At 42.8% G+C, this 13,866-nt stretch overlaps 1 protein-coding gene across 6 annotated transcripts in view; it reads left to right on the plus strand.

Moving 5' to 3' along the window:
* Positions 1 to 10,205, plus strand: part of LOC308687809 (acyl-CoA dehydrogenase family member 11) — a 51,670-nt gene extending 41,465 nt beyond the window's left edge. For 5 of the 6 annotated variants that reach the window (XM_081360613.1, XM_081360614.1, XM_081360616.1 and 2 more), the window contains 4 exons: positions 5,168 to 5,275; positions 5,542 to 5,713; positions 6,903 to 6,969; positions 8,186 to 8,368. In XM_081360613.1, the coding sequence (XP_081216739.1) occupies positions 5,168 to 5,275; positions 5,542 to 5,713; positions 6,903 to 6,969; positions 8,186 to 8,297 (459 nt within the window). In that variant the 3' untranslated portion in view covers positions 8,298 to 8,368. Of the gene's footprint in view, positions 1 to 5,167; positions 5,276 to 5,541; positions 5,714 to 6,902; positions 6,970 to 8,185; positions 8,369 to 9,824 lie in introns of those variants that run through there. The other variant, XM_081360618.1, reaches the window with a different exon arrangement.
* The last annotated feature ends 3,661 nt before the right edge of the window (positions 10,206 to 13,866 follow it).

Consider the following 13,866-nt stretch of genomic DNA (forward strand, 5'->3'; position numbering starts at 1 on the left):
CTACCTCTTTTTCAGAAAAAGGAGGAACCATCCTTATATGCTTCCCAATATCAAAAACTTGCTCTACCCTTTGAGGAATCTCGGAGGGATCAACAAAAGGTGAAACAGGTGGTTGGCCCTCAGGCCTCCGACCTGCCAACTCCAGCTCCATTTTTTTAAGGACAAAAACATGCTCACGCTCCCTTTCCTGTCCCTCCAATTTCCTAATCTCAAGTTCTCCCTGCAGCTCTTTCTCTTTCAAAGCTAATTGGTCTTGTTCTAGGCGACACCTCAGTACCTCCAAATCCAACTCTTTTTCCCGTAATGCCATCTCTTTCAGCTTGACTTCACTGCCAACAATGGGACCTGGCGCCTGCAATTTTCCACCAAAAACGTTCTTTTCCTCTAAAGTGCCCTTTAAACTTTTTAAGATCGACTCTTTAAGTTTTTTATCAGCACTAGTAAGCTCTATGTCATAATGAGCAGCAACCAACAACAGCTGCTCTTTAGTGCACTTTTCAAGTGCTTCCTCAGAAGGCTCTTTCAAAAAAACTTCCACATTAGAAGCCATGGCTAAACTCTACACCTTCACAACAGTAGCAACTTTAGGAGTTCCCAAAACACTGAAGTATCCTTTCAAATATATTTCACAAAAAAAAAGGATTTAAACTTTTGACCAACTCCATTTCCACAAAGCTACTAAAAAGTTAATTTAATCTGCACCAGTCAACAAGTCAATCACTTACCCGAACACTAAATAGGTTTACCAAACACCTCTCAACAGGTAACATGCTAACCCTATAGTAATCTACAAAAAGAGACCTCCTCATAAATCACCAAAATCATGCCTAAATTGCTGACCACATTCAACAACCTAGCATGCTACATCACAACTGCATGTTACCCAACACATTGACATACCAACAATTTTGGTTACTAGTGCAAAATTACTTACCAACTTCAAGAAAATGGGGATGAGAAAAATTCCTGCTCTCTCAAACATAACAAAATTTCGCAAGTTCCCAACACTAAACAATGATGCTAAACAAAACACCACTGAATATGGATATCTTAGACAGCAACTCCGGTACACTATATAAATAAATAAAAATCCTCTCTAATCTTCAAAGGCTTACCAGGCTCGGGGACACTTTAAACGCTGAACTTCATGTCACCTGGCAAAAACCAGGCCCTGAATAGCGTACCCCCAACAGAGATTAAATCTCCACCCGGGATACCTTCAAAAATAACAAACTAACAAAACAAACTAACAAAACAAACAGTGTGCCGTTGGAAGGATTGACTAGCAACCCAGCTGGAACACTCTACCTAACCGGAGACTTCTAATAATCCAATAACCTTTTCCACACTCCACTCAAAAAATAAAACCTCAAATCCAAACCATCATTGATCCCGGACGAGGCTCCAATTTATGTTACGACCCGGCTCAAAGTCATAACATAAAGAGGACAACTGACAAGATGAATTCCAAATAAAGAAATGGTAAATTTATTTAAGGTTAAACCAAATAATGTCTAGGGTTCAAACACAAGATAATTACAGTAAATATCAACACAAAATCAAATCAATAAAAAGTTGGAAATGAGGTTGGTAGAGTTGTGGAAATCATATGGGAACACAAACTCAAGAACCCACTCTTCAAACAAAGTCACAAAACAAATGAGAGAGGCCTAGGCAAAATCCAGGAGCTCCTTAAATAGTTTGCCACAGGTGCAGCTGGTCTTCATTAGAGCAACCCCGCCCACCAAGGAGGAGTCAAACCTAGAACTCACAAAAGATAAGAAAAAAAAAAAAACAAGGGCAGGGATGTAACAGATACTCAGAGACTGTGAGATACTCAGAGACTGTGTGATACTCAGAGACTCTGTGATACTCTGAGATACTCTGAGACTGTGAGATACTCTGAGACTGTGAGATACTCTGAGACTGTGTGATACTCTGAGACTGTGTGATACTCAGAGACTGTGTGATACTCTGAGACTGTGAGATACTCAGAGACTGTGTGATACTCAGAGACTGTGTGATACTCTGAGACTGAGATACTCTGAGACTGTGTGATACTCAGAGACTGTGAGATACTCTGAGACTGTGAGATACTCAGAGACTGTGAGATACTCAGAGACTGTGTGATACTCTGAGACTCTGTGATACTCTGAGACTGTGAGATACTCAGAGACTGTGAGATACTCTGAGACTGTGTGATACTCTGAGACTGTGTGATACTCTGAGACTCTGTGATACTCAGAGACTATGAGATACTCAGAGACTGTGAGATACTCAGAGACTGTGTGATACTCTGAGACTGTGAGATACTCTGAGACTGTGAGATACTCAGAGACTGTGTGATACTCTGAGACTCTGTGATACTCTGAGACTGTGTGATACTCTGAGACTGTGAGATACTCTGAGACTGTGTGATACTCTGAGACTGTGAGATACTCAGAGACTGTGTGATACTCTGAGACTGTGAGATACTCAGAGACTGTGTGATACTCAGAGACTGTGTGATACTCTGAGACTGAGATACTCTGAGACTGTGTGATACTCAGAGACTGTGAGATACTCTGAGACTGTGAGATACTCAGAGACTGTGAGATACTCAGAGACTGTGTGATACTCTGAGACTCTGTGATACTCTGAGACTGTGAGATACTCAGAGACTGTGAGATACTCTGAGACTGTGTGATACTCTGAGACTGTGTGATACTCTGAGACTCTGTGATACTCAGAGACTGTGAGATACTCAGAGACTGTGTGATACTCTGAGACTGTGAGATACTCAGAGACTGTGAGATACTCAGAGACTGTGAGATACTCAGAGACTCTGTGATACTCTGAGACTGTGAGATACTCAGAGACTGTGTGATACTCAGAGACTCTGTGATACTCTGAGATACTCTGAGACTGTGAGATACTCTGAGACTGTGTGATACTCTGAGACTGTGTGATACTCAGAGACTGTGTGATACTCTGAGACTGTGAGATACTCAGAGACTGTGTGATACTCAGAGACTGTGTGATACTCTGAGACTGAGATACTCTGAGACTGTGTGATACTCAGAGACTGTGAGATACTCAGAGACTGTGAGATACTCAGAGACTGTGTGATACTCTGAGACTCTGTGATACTCTGAGACTGTGAGATACTCAGAGACTGTGAGATACTCTGAGACTGTGTGATACTCTGAGACTGTGTGATACTCTGAGACTCTGTGATACTCAGAGACTGTGAGATACTCAGAGACTGTGAGATACTCAGAGACTGTGTGATACTCTGAGACTGTGAGATACTCTGAGACTGTGAGATACTCAGAGACTGTGTGATACTCTGAGACTCTGTGATACTCTGAGACTGTGTGATACTCTGAGACTGTGAGATACTCTGAGACTGTGTGATACTCTGAGACTGTGTGATACTCTGAGACTGTGTGATACTCTGAGACTGTGTGATACTCTGAGACTGTGAGATACTCAGAGACTGTGAGATACTCAGAGACTGTGAGATACTCAGAGACTGTGTGATACTCTGAGACTCTGTGATACTCTGAGACTGTGTGATACTCTGAGACTGTGAGATACTCTGAGACTGTGAGATACTCTGAGACTGTGTGATACTCTGAGACTGTGAGATACTCTGAGACTGTGAGATACTCAGAGACTGTGAGATACTCAGAGACTGTGTGATACTCAGAGACTGTGTGATACTTTGAGACTGTGAGATACTCAGAGACTGTGTGATACTCTGAGACTGTGTGATACTCTGAGACTGTGAGATACTCTGAGACTGTGTGATACTCTGAGACTGTGTGATACTCTGAGACTGTGTGATACTCAGAGACTGTGAGATACTCTGAGACTGTGTGATACTCTGAGACTGTGTGATACTCTGAGACTGTGAGATACTCAGAGACTGTGAGATACTCAGAGACTGTGAGATACTCAGAGACTGTGAGATACTCAGAGACTGTGTGATACTACGTCTCGGTTCTAATCTCACAGAATCATCATTGTCCGAGAGTGTTATTCTGAGTAATGAAGCCAGTCTCAGTTATGTGTGTTTGAGCCGGTTTCTCTATATTAGAACTTATTCCACATCTGAAGCTTGTTCTCTTGACGTGTGTGTGTGTGTGTGTGTGTGTGTGTGTGTGTGTGTGTGTGTGTGTGTGTGTGTGTGTGTGTGTGTGTGTGTGTGTGTGTGTGTTGTTCTCTTGACGTCATCCCAGCATGTTCAAGGTCTGGGTGTGTGTAGGAGTGTGTGATCTGGTCCTTGTAGAAGCTTTCTCTTCAGTGTTAAGTTATTGGAGAATGTGGTTCTTAATCAACTTTAAGCATTTTTAAAATGAAAACTAAATAGTTTGAGATATGCTCCCACTGGGATCAATATAATGTGTTTTACCGTGGTTATGCTGATGATTTCCAGCTATATTTGCCCCTGAGATGGCATGACTCCAACATTACAACGTTGTTTGAGTGTTTTGGATGAAACAGGGTTAGTTTCTTGCTGCTCAATGAGTCAAAATCTGAAGTGGTCATTTTTGGTTCCCCTAAAGTCAGTCAAACAGCTTTCTGTACATCTCTGAGATCAACACTCGAGTGAGGAACCGCGGAGTCACAGTCAGTGCCGAGGTTACAAGCATCGCTAGACTGAAGAGGATTCTGTGTTTTCAGGACATGGAATCGGTCATTCATGCGTTTCTTTCCTCCAGATTGGATTAGGCACATGAGGAGATGAGTGTGTGTGGATATGGTGCTGGCTTCAGCTGATTTTAGAGTCCAATGTAACGTTTAGATTACGGTTTTTAAAGGTTCCGGACACATCATGTGTGTTAAAGCATCACTGTTCCTCTAGAGCTCTAAGATCTCCCCAGAGTTCGCTCGTACATGTTCCCACATCACGGCTGGGCACCAGAGGAGACTGCTGTACCTAACACTGATCTGTGTGGTGCACCGAGTTCTGTTGTGTGTTTATTTTTAGACATGTAAAGCACTTTGGTCAACTTGTGTTGTTTTTAAATGTGCTCAACAAATAGATGTTGATTTGATTGAAGTGCAAAATATAAATACAAACACATACAAAATGATACTAATGTTGTATTATTTGACAATTTCTTTTTTCTTTTGAACAGCCCATTTTCAAGAGTGTGTGTGTGTGTGTGTGTTTCTGTAGGTGTTGAGTATCTGGGAGGGCACCACTAATGTTCTGTCTCTGGATGTTCTGCGCTCGATTGCGAAGTCCTCTGGGTCGGTTCTCCAGGCGTTCTTCAGCGATGTCGAAGTGAGAACAAACTCGCATGATCTATGCTCCTGAATCACCATTGTTCCACAGTGATTGTAAAGTGAACTTGTACTGCTAATGTGTGTGTGTGTGTGTGTGTGTGTGTGTGTGTGTGTGTGTGTGTGTGTGTGTGTGTGATGTGTGGTGTGTGTGTGATGTGTGGTGTGTGTGTGTGTGTGATGTGTGTTGTGTGTGTGTGTGTGTGTGTGTGTGTGTGTGTGTGTGTGTGTGTGTGTGTGTGTGTGTGTGTGTGTGTGTGTGTGCAGGAGCGTCTGCAGCCGGCTGAAGCCTCTCCCGCTCTGCGTCCAGCGCTCGCGTCTCTCCGCGCGTCTCTCTCGGCTCTGAGGCGCGTCTGTGAGACGGCGGCGTCTCGACCCGCGGCAGCGATGGAGCTCTCAGCGAGAGACCTGGCCTACAGCCTCGCACGCGTCTACATGGGTAAAACACACACCTGTGCATGTTACACACAGACACACAAGTGCACATGTAACACACACATGTATGTTTCACACAGATTCACATATGTGTATGCATGTAACAAATGTGTGCATGTAACACACACACACCTGTACCTATAAGACACACACACGTGCACATGTAACACACACATGTATGTTTCACACAGATTCACATATGTGTATGCATGTAACAAATGTGTGCATGTAACACACACACACCTGTACCTATAAGACACACACACGTGCACATGTAACACACACATGTATGTTTCACACAGATTCACATGTGTATGCATGTAACAAATGTGTGCATGTAACACACACACACCTGTACCTATAAGACACACACACGTGCACATGTAACACACACATGTATGTTTCACACAGATTCACATATGTGTATGCATGTAACAAATGTGTGCATGTAACACACACACACCTGTACCTATAAGACACACACACGTGTACATGTAACACACACATGTACGTTACACACAGAGACACACGTGTACATGTAACACACACACACACACACACACACACCTGTACCTATAAGACACACGTGTGTACATGTAACACACACACACACTACCTCATGTCTAACTGAACACTGTACAGAGAACAGTGACAGTCTGTCAGGTGTAAGCATGAACACACTGTGTGAACTGTAGAGTAGTGCGTTACCAGTGTCAGATCAGATCCTCAGTTAGGGTCTAGACTCTTAGACATGGGTCAAAGGTCGCAGTGGGAGGTCTGTGATGTCCTCTAACTGGCTTCGGTCAGACTCTGTGCAGTTGTTCTGACAGCCGTTGTGTGGTCTGGATCTTGATCCTGCTGTAGATCGACACACACACACACACACACACACACACACACACACACACACTGTGCTCATCTCACATGTGCAGCTCTAGAGCTCTGCAGATTTACAGACAACCATGAAGATTATAATATCAGTATAATATCCTCACGCCTCACAGCTGTGTTTATCAGAGTTGTGTGATAAGATAGTTACATTTATATGTTATAATCTTCGATATAAATGTAGATATTGATCTTAGATATAAATGTAAATGTTAAATTGTTAATAATGTGTTGATGGGACAGTTCTGATACTTACAGTAACACTTACACACTGATTAACGACCAGTGATTCTCTCCGATGACAGGAGCTCTACTGGTGGATCACGCCTCATGGGAACACGCCACACACACCGACGTCTACACGGCCCTGAGGTGAGTGTGTGTGTGTGTGTGTGTGTGTGTGTGTGGGAGAGAGTGAATGAGCACGCCACACAAACCGACGTCTACACGGCCCTGAGGTGAGTGTGTGTGTGTGTGTGTGTGTGTGTGTGTGTGTGTGTGTGTGAGAGAGAGTGAATGAGCACGCCACACACACCAACGTCTACACGGCCCTGAGGTGAGTGTGTGTGTGTGTGTGTGTGTGTGTGTGTGGGAGAGAGTGAATGAGCACGCCACACAAACCGACGTCTACACGGCCCTGAGGTGAGTGTGTGTGTGTGTGTGTGTGTGTGTGTGTGTGTGTGTGTGTGTGTGTGTGTGTGTGTGTGTGTGTGTGAGAGAGAGTGAATGAGCACGCCACACACACCAACGTCTACACGGCCCTGAGGTGAGTGTGTGTGTGTGTGTGTGTGTGTGTGTGTGTGTGTGTGTGTGAGAGAGAGTGAATGAGCACGCCACACACACCGACGTCTACACGGCCCTGAGGTGAGTGTGTGTGTGTGTGTGTGTGTGTGTGTGTGAGAGAGAGTGAATGAGCACGCCACACACACCGACGTCTACACGGCCCTGAGGTGAGTGTGTGTGTGTGTGTGTGTGTGTGTGTGTGTGTGTGTGTGTGTGTGTGTGTGTGTGAGAGTGAATGAATGAGCACGCCACACACACCGACGTCTACACGGCCCTGAGGTGAGTGTGTGTGTGTGTGAGAGAGAGAGTGAATGAATGAGCACGCCACACACACCGACGTCTACACGGCCCTGAGGTGAGTGTGTGTGTGTGTGTGTGTGTGTGTGTGTGTGTGTGTGTGTGTGTGTGTGTGTGTGAGAGTGTGTGTGAGAGAGAGAGTGAATGAATGAGCACGCCACACACACCGACGTCTACACGGCCCTGAGGTGAGTGTGTGTGTGTGTGTGTGTGTGTGTGTGTGTGTGTGTGTGTGTGTGTGTGTGTGTGTGTGTGTGTGAGAGAGTGAATGAGCACGCCACACACACCGACGTCTACACGGCCCTGAGGTGAGTGTGTGTGTGTGTGTGTGTGTGTGTGTGTGTGTGTGAGAGAGAGTGAATGAGCACGCCACACACACCGACGTCTACACGGCCCTGAGGTGAGTGTGTGTGTGTGTGTGTGTGTGTGAGTGTTTTGAATCTTTTGTAACGTGTGTGTGTGTGTGTGTGTGTGTGTGTGTGTGTGTGTGTGTGTGTGTGTGTTGCAGGTGGTGTGATCAGGATGTGTGTCCAGTGGTCAGTCGAGACGCTGCCGGTTGTTTTGACCCACAGACGACAGCAATGGATTCAGCGCTGGTGTATGACCAGAGCCGGTTCTAGACATTAGGAGGCCCTAGGCAAAACTCATGTTGGAGGCCCCCCACCCCCAATAAAAAAACACTTGAAACAAATATGATTCCTAACCTTTTTATTTATACAACATTTAATTTTAAAATCAGTATATTTTTACTTACACAGTACATAAGTTTGGACACATTACTATTTTTAATGTTTTTGAAAGAAGTCTCTTATGCTCATCAAGCCTGGATTTATTTGATCAAAAATACAGAAAAATAATATAGTGAAATATTATTAAAATTTAAAATAATGGTTTTCTATTTTACTATACTTTATATTTCTGTGATGCAAAGCTGAATTTAGTGCCACGTGATCATTCTGATTTATTATCAAATGTTAGAAATGGTGCTTAATATTTATTTTATAACCTGTGATACTTTTTTTCAGGATTTTTGATTATTAAAAAGTTGTTTTAAAAAAGTCTTCACTATCACTTTTTATATATTTAACACATCCTTGCTGAATATTCCTGTTTTTTTTTTCTGTTTTTTTTTATCAAATAAATGCTGGCTTGTAGAGCATAATAATAAACTTCTTTCAAAAACATTAAAAATAGTAATGGGTCCAGACTTTTACCGGTACTCTATGTACATATTAATCAAACTTTATCTAAGATAATCTCTTTTTTGTTTAATGAAGATGTTATTGTTGTTGTTGTTTTTTTGCTGTTTTATTCAATTTATTCACAGTTCCAGAATCACACTTCAGTAGATGAGCATAAGTGCTTTTATATTGCATTGCCACCTTAAATATGCTATACACAAATCAAGTGGAAGAGAAAGACACGATCGCTACTGAGCAGAAAAAAATATATAAAGTGATATTATTGGCGTAATGTCAGGAATCTAATCATCAGCAGAATTTAGAAGATAGACCCATAGATATGAGATCCTTTAGACTATTTGAAACATTTAAAAATGTTGTAGTGTATTGGCTTTTTAACTTAGAATACAGACGTCTTGTCTTTTAATTTTATAGCTTTTTTACTAGTCAGCTCCCGACGCGATGTTATTCATTGTACGCGCAAATTCAAAGCGTCGCGTCTGGGCACGTTAATGACGCTCGCGCTCTTTTAAACTCGTAATAAAGCGGTGAATGATTTTTCCAGAAATGACGCTGATCTACAGTACAAGTTTATATTTAGAATACATTGCAATCACTCCAAAATAGATGACGACAACTCACACACCTGCATTATGAGCTGTGCTTCTTTGTTTGCTTATTAGGCTTTTGCCTCGCGCACCTGATGGATGCGTTCGTTACACATACTTTCAGAAGCCGGCACCCGCTTTGTAACGGACACATTAATTGGTTTAACTGCAGTAATGTAACAGTCTATGGTTAAGATAAACATCGTCACTATTTTTAGTTAATTAATAAATATTGAAATAAATTGTAGATAGGACATTTGTACTTTTTTTTTTTTTTTTTTTTTTCTCTGTCTGGGCCCCATCCCGCCAATCGGGCCCTAGGCACGTGCCTAGTTTGCCTTTGCGTTAATCCGGCTCTGTGTATGACGGCCTGAAGCTTTAAACACACACACACACACACACACACACACACACATTATATTGATTGTGCCGCTCCGCTGAAGCTGGAGTTCGAGGCTCTGTCTGCAGTTCCTCACATATATAGAAGATCTTCTTCCAGATGTTTGGACTGTAAACATGAGTGTTGATTCTAACCCTGTTGAATAATCGTGTCATCAGTGCTGTGAATATTAATGTTCAATAACTGTCTTTCACACGCTTACATGACGAGACAAACTGGCGAAGCTCAAGCCAATGTTCTGCATTCTTCTGTAGATACGGATCTGATGTGCCTGATCTCATATTCATCTCCAGAATAAAGCCATGAAACGCTTCAGACGTCAGATGTCCAGTTTATTCAGAGCTCGCTAAAGCCAGATTATCATGAGGATCCAGATGTGAATGTTTCAGAAACGCTCTTCATCTGGTCAGACTTCAGATTCTCATCTGTGATTTGTAGGGTTTTTTCTAGAAGAAAGGGTTTAAGTCAAACCCATAAAATCTGACAGTTGTTTAATGGAGTATTGCAGTGTTTATTGTAAATGATTTATTGATGCACATCATTATTGTGTTAAGTTGATGTTCCTGGTAATGTGGAATCAGAATCAGTTCCTCTTGCAGCATCTCTTCTCTGATGAGGAGGGCGGGGCTATAACCTGTCACTCACATGAGATCAGCCAATAGCAAACCACAACCATCCAATCAGTTCCCCGCAGACTCAGTCAAGCCCCGCCCACATGTGCTCGCGTTCCTGAAGCGCTTCACTCGATATACGACACTATAGACAGATGAGTGCAACCTCCCTTTTCTTAACAAACAATCTTCCCTAGTTTAATAAACAATAAATGAATAATATAATAATTAATGTTAGTGGTTCTGATTAAAATGTCAAATGTAGCCTAAATGAAACTTTAACAAGTTTTAAGCCAAATGTTGGTCTGTACTCGTCTAGAGTAGATCACACAGCACACCATGACACTTGAGGAGAGCGTTTCAGGGACGAGTGCGTGCCGTTCAGACGCCGTTACCCAGAGTGCTTTGTGCTCCTGGTGAACTGTAGTGTGGTGACGGACAATAATGCTGCTCATGTTCTGTAATATGAGCCTCTCAATCGATGAAGATCATCATCAGCCTCTTCTTCCGCCGGTAAAGTTCATGTGTGTGCGTGACCTTCTGCAGCTCTTCCAGATGATCTGACCTTTCAGAGCGCCTGCGTCTGACCTTTGACCTGCCGTTAGCGCACAGATGCTTCATCATACTGCCGCTCTTCTGGACGTGACGTGAATCGCTGACGTCCACTTAAAACAGGGCTTTCAAAGATACGCTTTACAAGAAGACATTACTTCCGGATCTCACAGGAGAGCGAGACTGTGTTGACATTCATTTCATTCAGTGTGTTACTTGTCGAGTGAAAATAGTTTCTAGTATTTTTATTATAAATAAAAACTAGGAATTCTTCTTCATTTGCTTTTGAACTGTTTACACTGAAGCCGAAACCCGGGACGAAGAAGTCGTGATAAGAACTCCTGAAACGCGAGGCCAAACACTGGGATAAGTGGGATAAGTGGCCCGAGCCCCAGGTGTTCCCAGTCGGCTGTACGACAGGCGGACGCAGGAGCGTCACTTTACACCGGGAGAGAGAGTGCTTGTGTTACTTCAAACATCTAATTCTAAATTATTCGCCAAGTGGCAAAGACCCTTCGTGGTTCGCGGCGGGCTGGGGATCTCCGTGATGAGGGATGGTGAATGGTGCATGTCGAATCCCCTAAAGCATCTCAAGTTTTTCCCTTAAGTATGATATTTAAAGGGTCATATAATGGTACATGCACTTTTACAAGTTGATTGCACTGAAGTGTGTGTTGGCAGTGCCTGTGCACAACCATCATAAAATGATAAAAATCCATCCAGTGTTTTTTTAATCTCCTTAAATGTTTTCCCCCATCTCAAATAGAGCCGTGTGACGTCACACAGTCAGACGCCCCTCCCACGATTGTTGATTGACAGCAGCGTTTGAACACAGACCCGCCCTGATCGAGCTGTCATCTTAGTCTGCATTGTTGATACGCTGAAGCACTGTCTATGAGCAGAATGGCGTCTGAGTGATTGTGGTGTTCTGTTCTTGGGTGCAATAAAGAACACAGCATCATGTTGATGTTCCTGAACCCGAACCGCTGAAGACGCAGTGGCGGAGTTTGTTTTCGAAGGGAATATTCCCCACGATCAGCGTCAATACTGTCATGTTTGCATGAATCATATCACTCACGAGACTGCTCGAGGGTCAGTATAACGCTGGTTTTGCTAAGAAGCTGCTCCTGAAAAAAGGATCGGTACCAACTATTCGTGTTCCTGCTGCTCCTCCAGAAGAACAAGTGAGTGTAACGTTTTATTAGCCTTTATATTAATCTTTATATTAATCTTTGCTAATCGCTTGCTGCACGCTACACGATGAATGCGGCTAAGGGTTACACTCAGGGTACATTACGGCATGTTTTCTATGTACGACGTTATCAATATAATTCATAATTCCACGTTTATAATGAACAACGCGTTATGGTTATTGTGTTATTGTGTTACGGTGTCCGCACAGAGCAGAGGGGCAGGGTCAGCAAAGCTCATTATCATTTAAAGACACATGCACTGAAACGGCGTGCTGAAAACAGAGCTGTTTTTGACCAGGTAAAATTAGTGTTTTCTTACAATACTAATGAGAATTTTTAATTAAAGTATATTACAAACCTTTAATTTAGAGACCCTAAAGAATCATATTAGCTTGTACAAAAATGGCATTATATGACCCCTTTATGGGGCGATTTCCCCTTACCTAAGAGAATAACTTAAGGGCGTTGCATATAATCTCTTAAACGGTTCTCTTAGGTGAGGGAAACATTTAAGTGTTTCATGACAGCGATCCTGGATTCACGTTACAAAAGTCTGTTGTTGCCAATGACGGGAATTTAAATGCCGGGAAAGAGCCCCCGCAACCCGGTGAACCACTCTGCCGACAGACGATTTATGCACGTGGAAAACATCTCCCACTACCGTCTGAAAACTCCCAGTTGCAAAAAAACGCAGTGCTATGAGCAGTTGTAACACCGCAGGTAAAGAGTGGTTGCGATGTGTGACATGGTCAAGGTCGCCGTCTAGTTTGTTAGCGATGTCAAATATTGCACGTCGATCAAATCGGTATTCTTGCAACATTTTTTCATCGCTAAGATGGTCCAAAGGGTTCTCCCTATCCCTAAAAATTCTTCTTGGCACTTAATGATCTTCAGCTGGTTCCATAAATTCAGCCATGCCGTCTTATTTTTGTCCGCTTTACTCTTAAGGTTACGATTTCCAAACCTTAAGTTAGACTTAGGGAAATGACCATTAAGGGGTTTTATGCAACACTTAACACTTTTTAAGGGATTACTTAAGTAAAAAAAACAGCATTTAAAGGAGACATATCATGCTTTTAAATCGTTCCTTTTAACATATAAATCATACATTTGTAGTCTATATAAAGCGGAACTGCAATGCTTGGGTCTGAATTCCTCATTATTATAGCTCCACAGGCCCCTTTTCTACCCCTTTTCTGATGTGCGTCTCAATCAACCCGTTTTGGTGCGGTCTCTTTAAATACAACTGAGACACGTCATACCCCGCCCCCTCTACAGGTTGCAGAGGTTCAACTCCACCCCGTTCGGCCATTTTTGTAGTTTGATAGCAGAGATACGATTATCTAGCGGCACAGAAACTTTTTGTTCACTTAACAAAATGTCAACAACGGAAGACTTGTCCATCCAGCCTTACATGTTCGAGCCAGAGTCGGAGCCGGAGCGAGATGAAAATGAAGACGACGAATCTGCACAACGTCTTATGGATGTATCGCAATGGTGTGTTACTGTATTTACACATGAAACTTTGGTCTTCCGACCTTTTAAGTTACCACCGTGTCGATTTATTTTGATTAATATGTGCGAGGGAGAGCAAGACAGTGTCTAGTTTGGAGACGGTGATGTCTTGTTTACACGTTCGCCTGG

Source organism: Scardinius erythrophthalmus, assembly GCF_964197995.2.
Source record: "Scardinius erythrophthalmus genome assembly, chromosome: 3".
NCBI lineage: Eukaryota > Metazoa > Chordata > Actinopteri > Cypriniformes > Leuciscidae > Scardinius > Scardinius erythrophthalmus.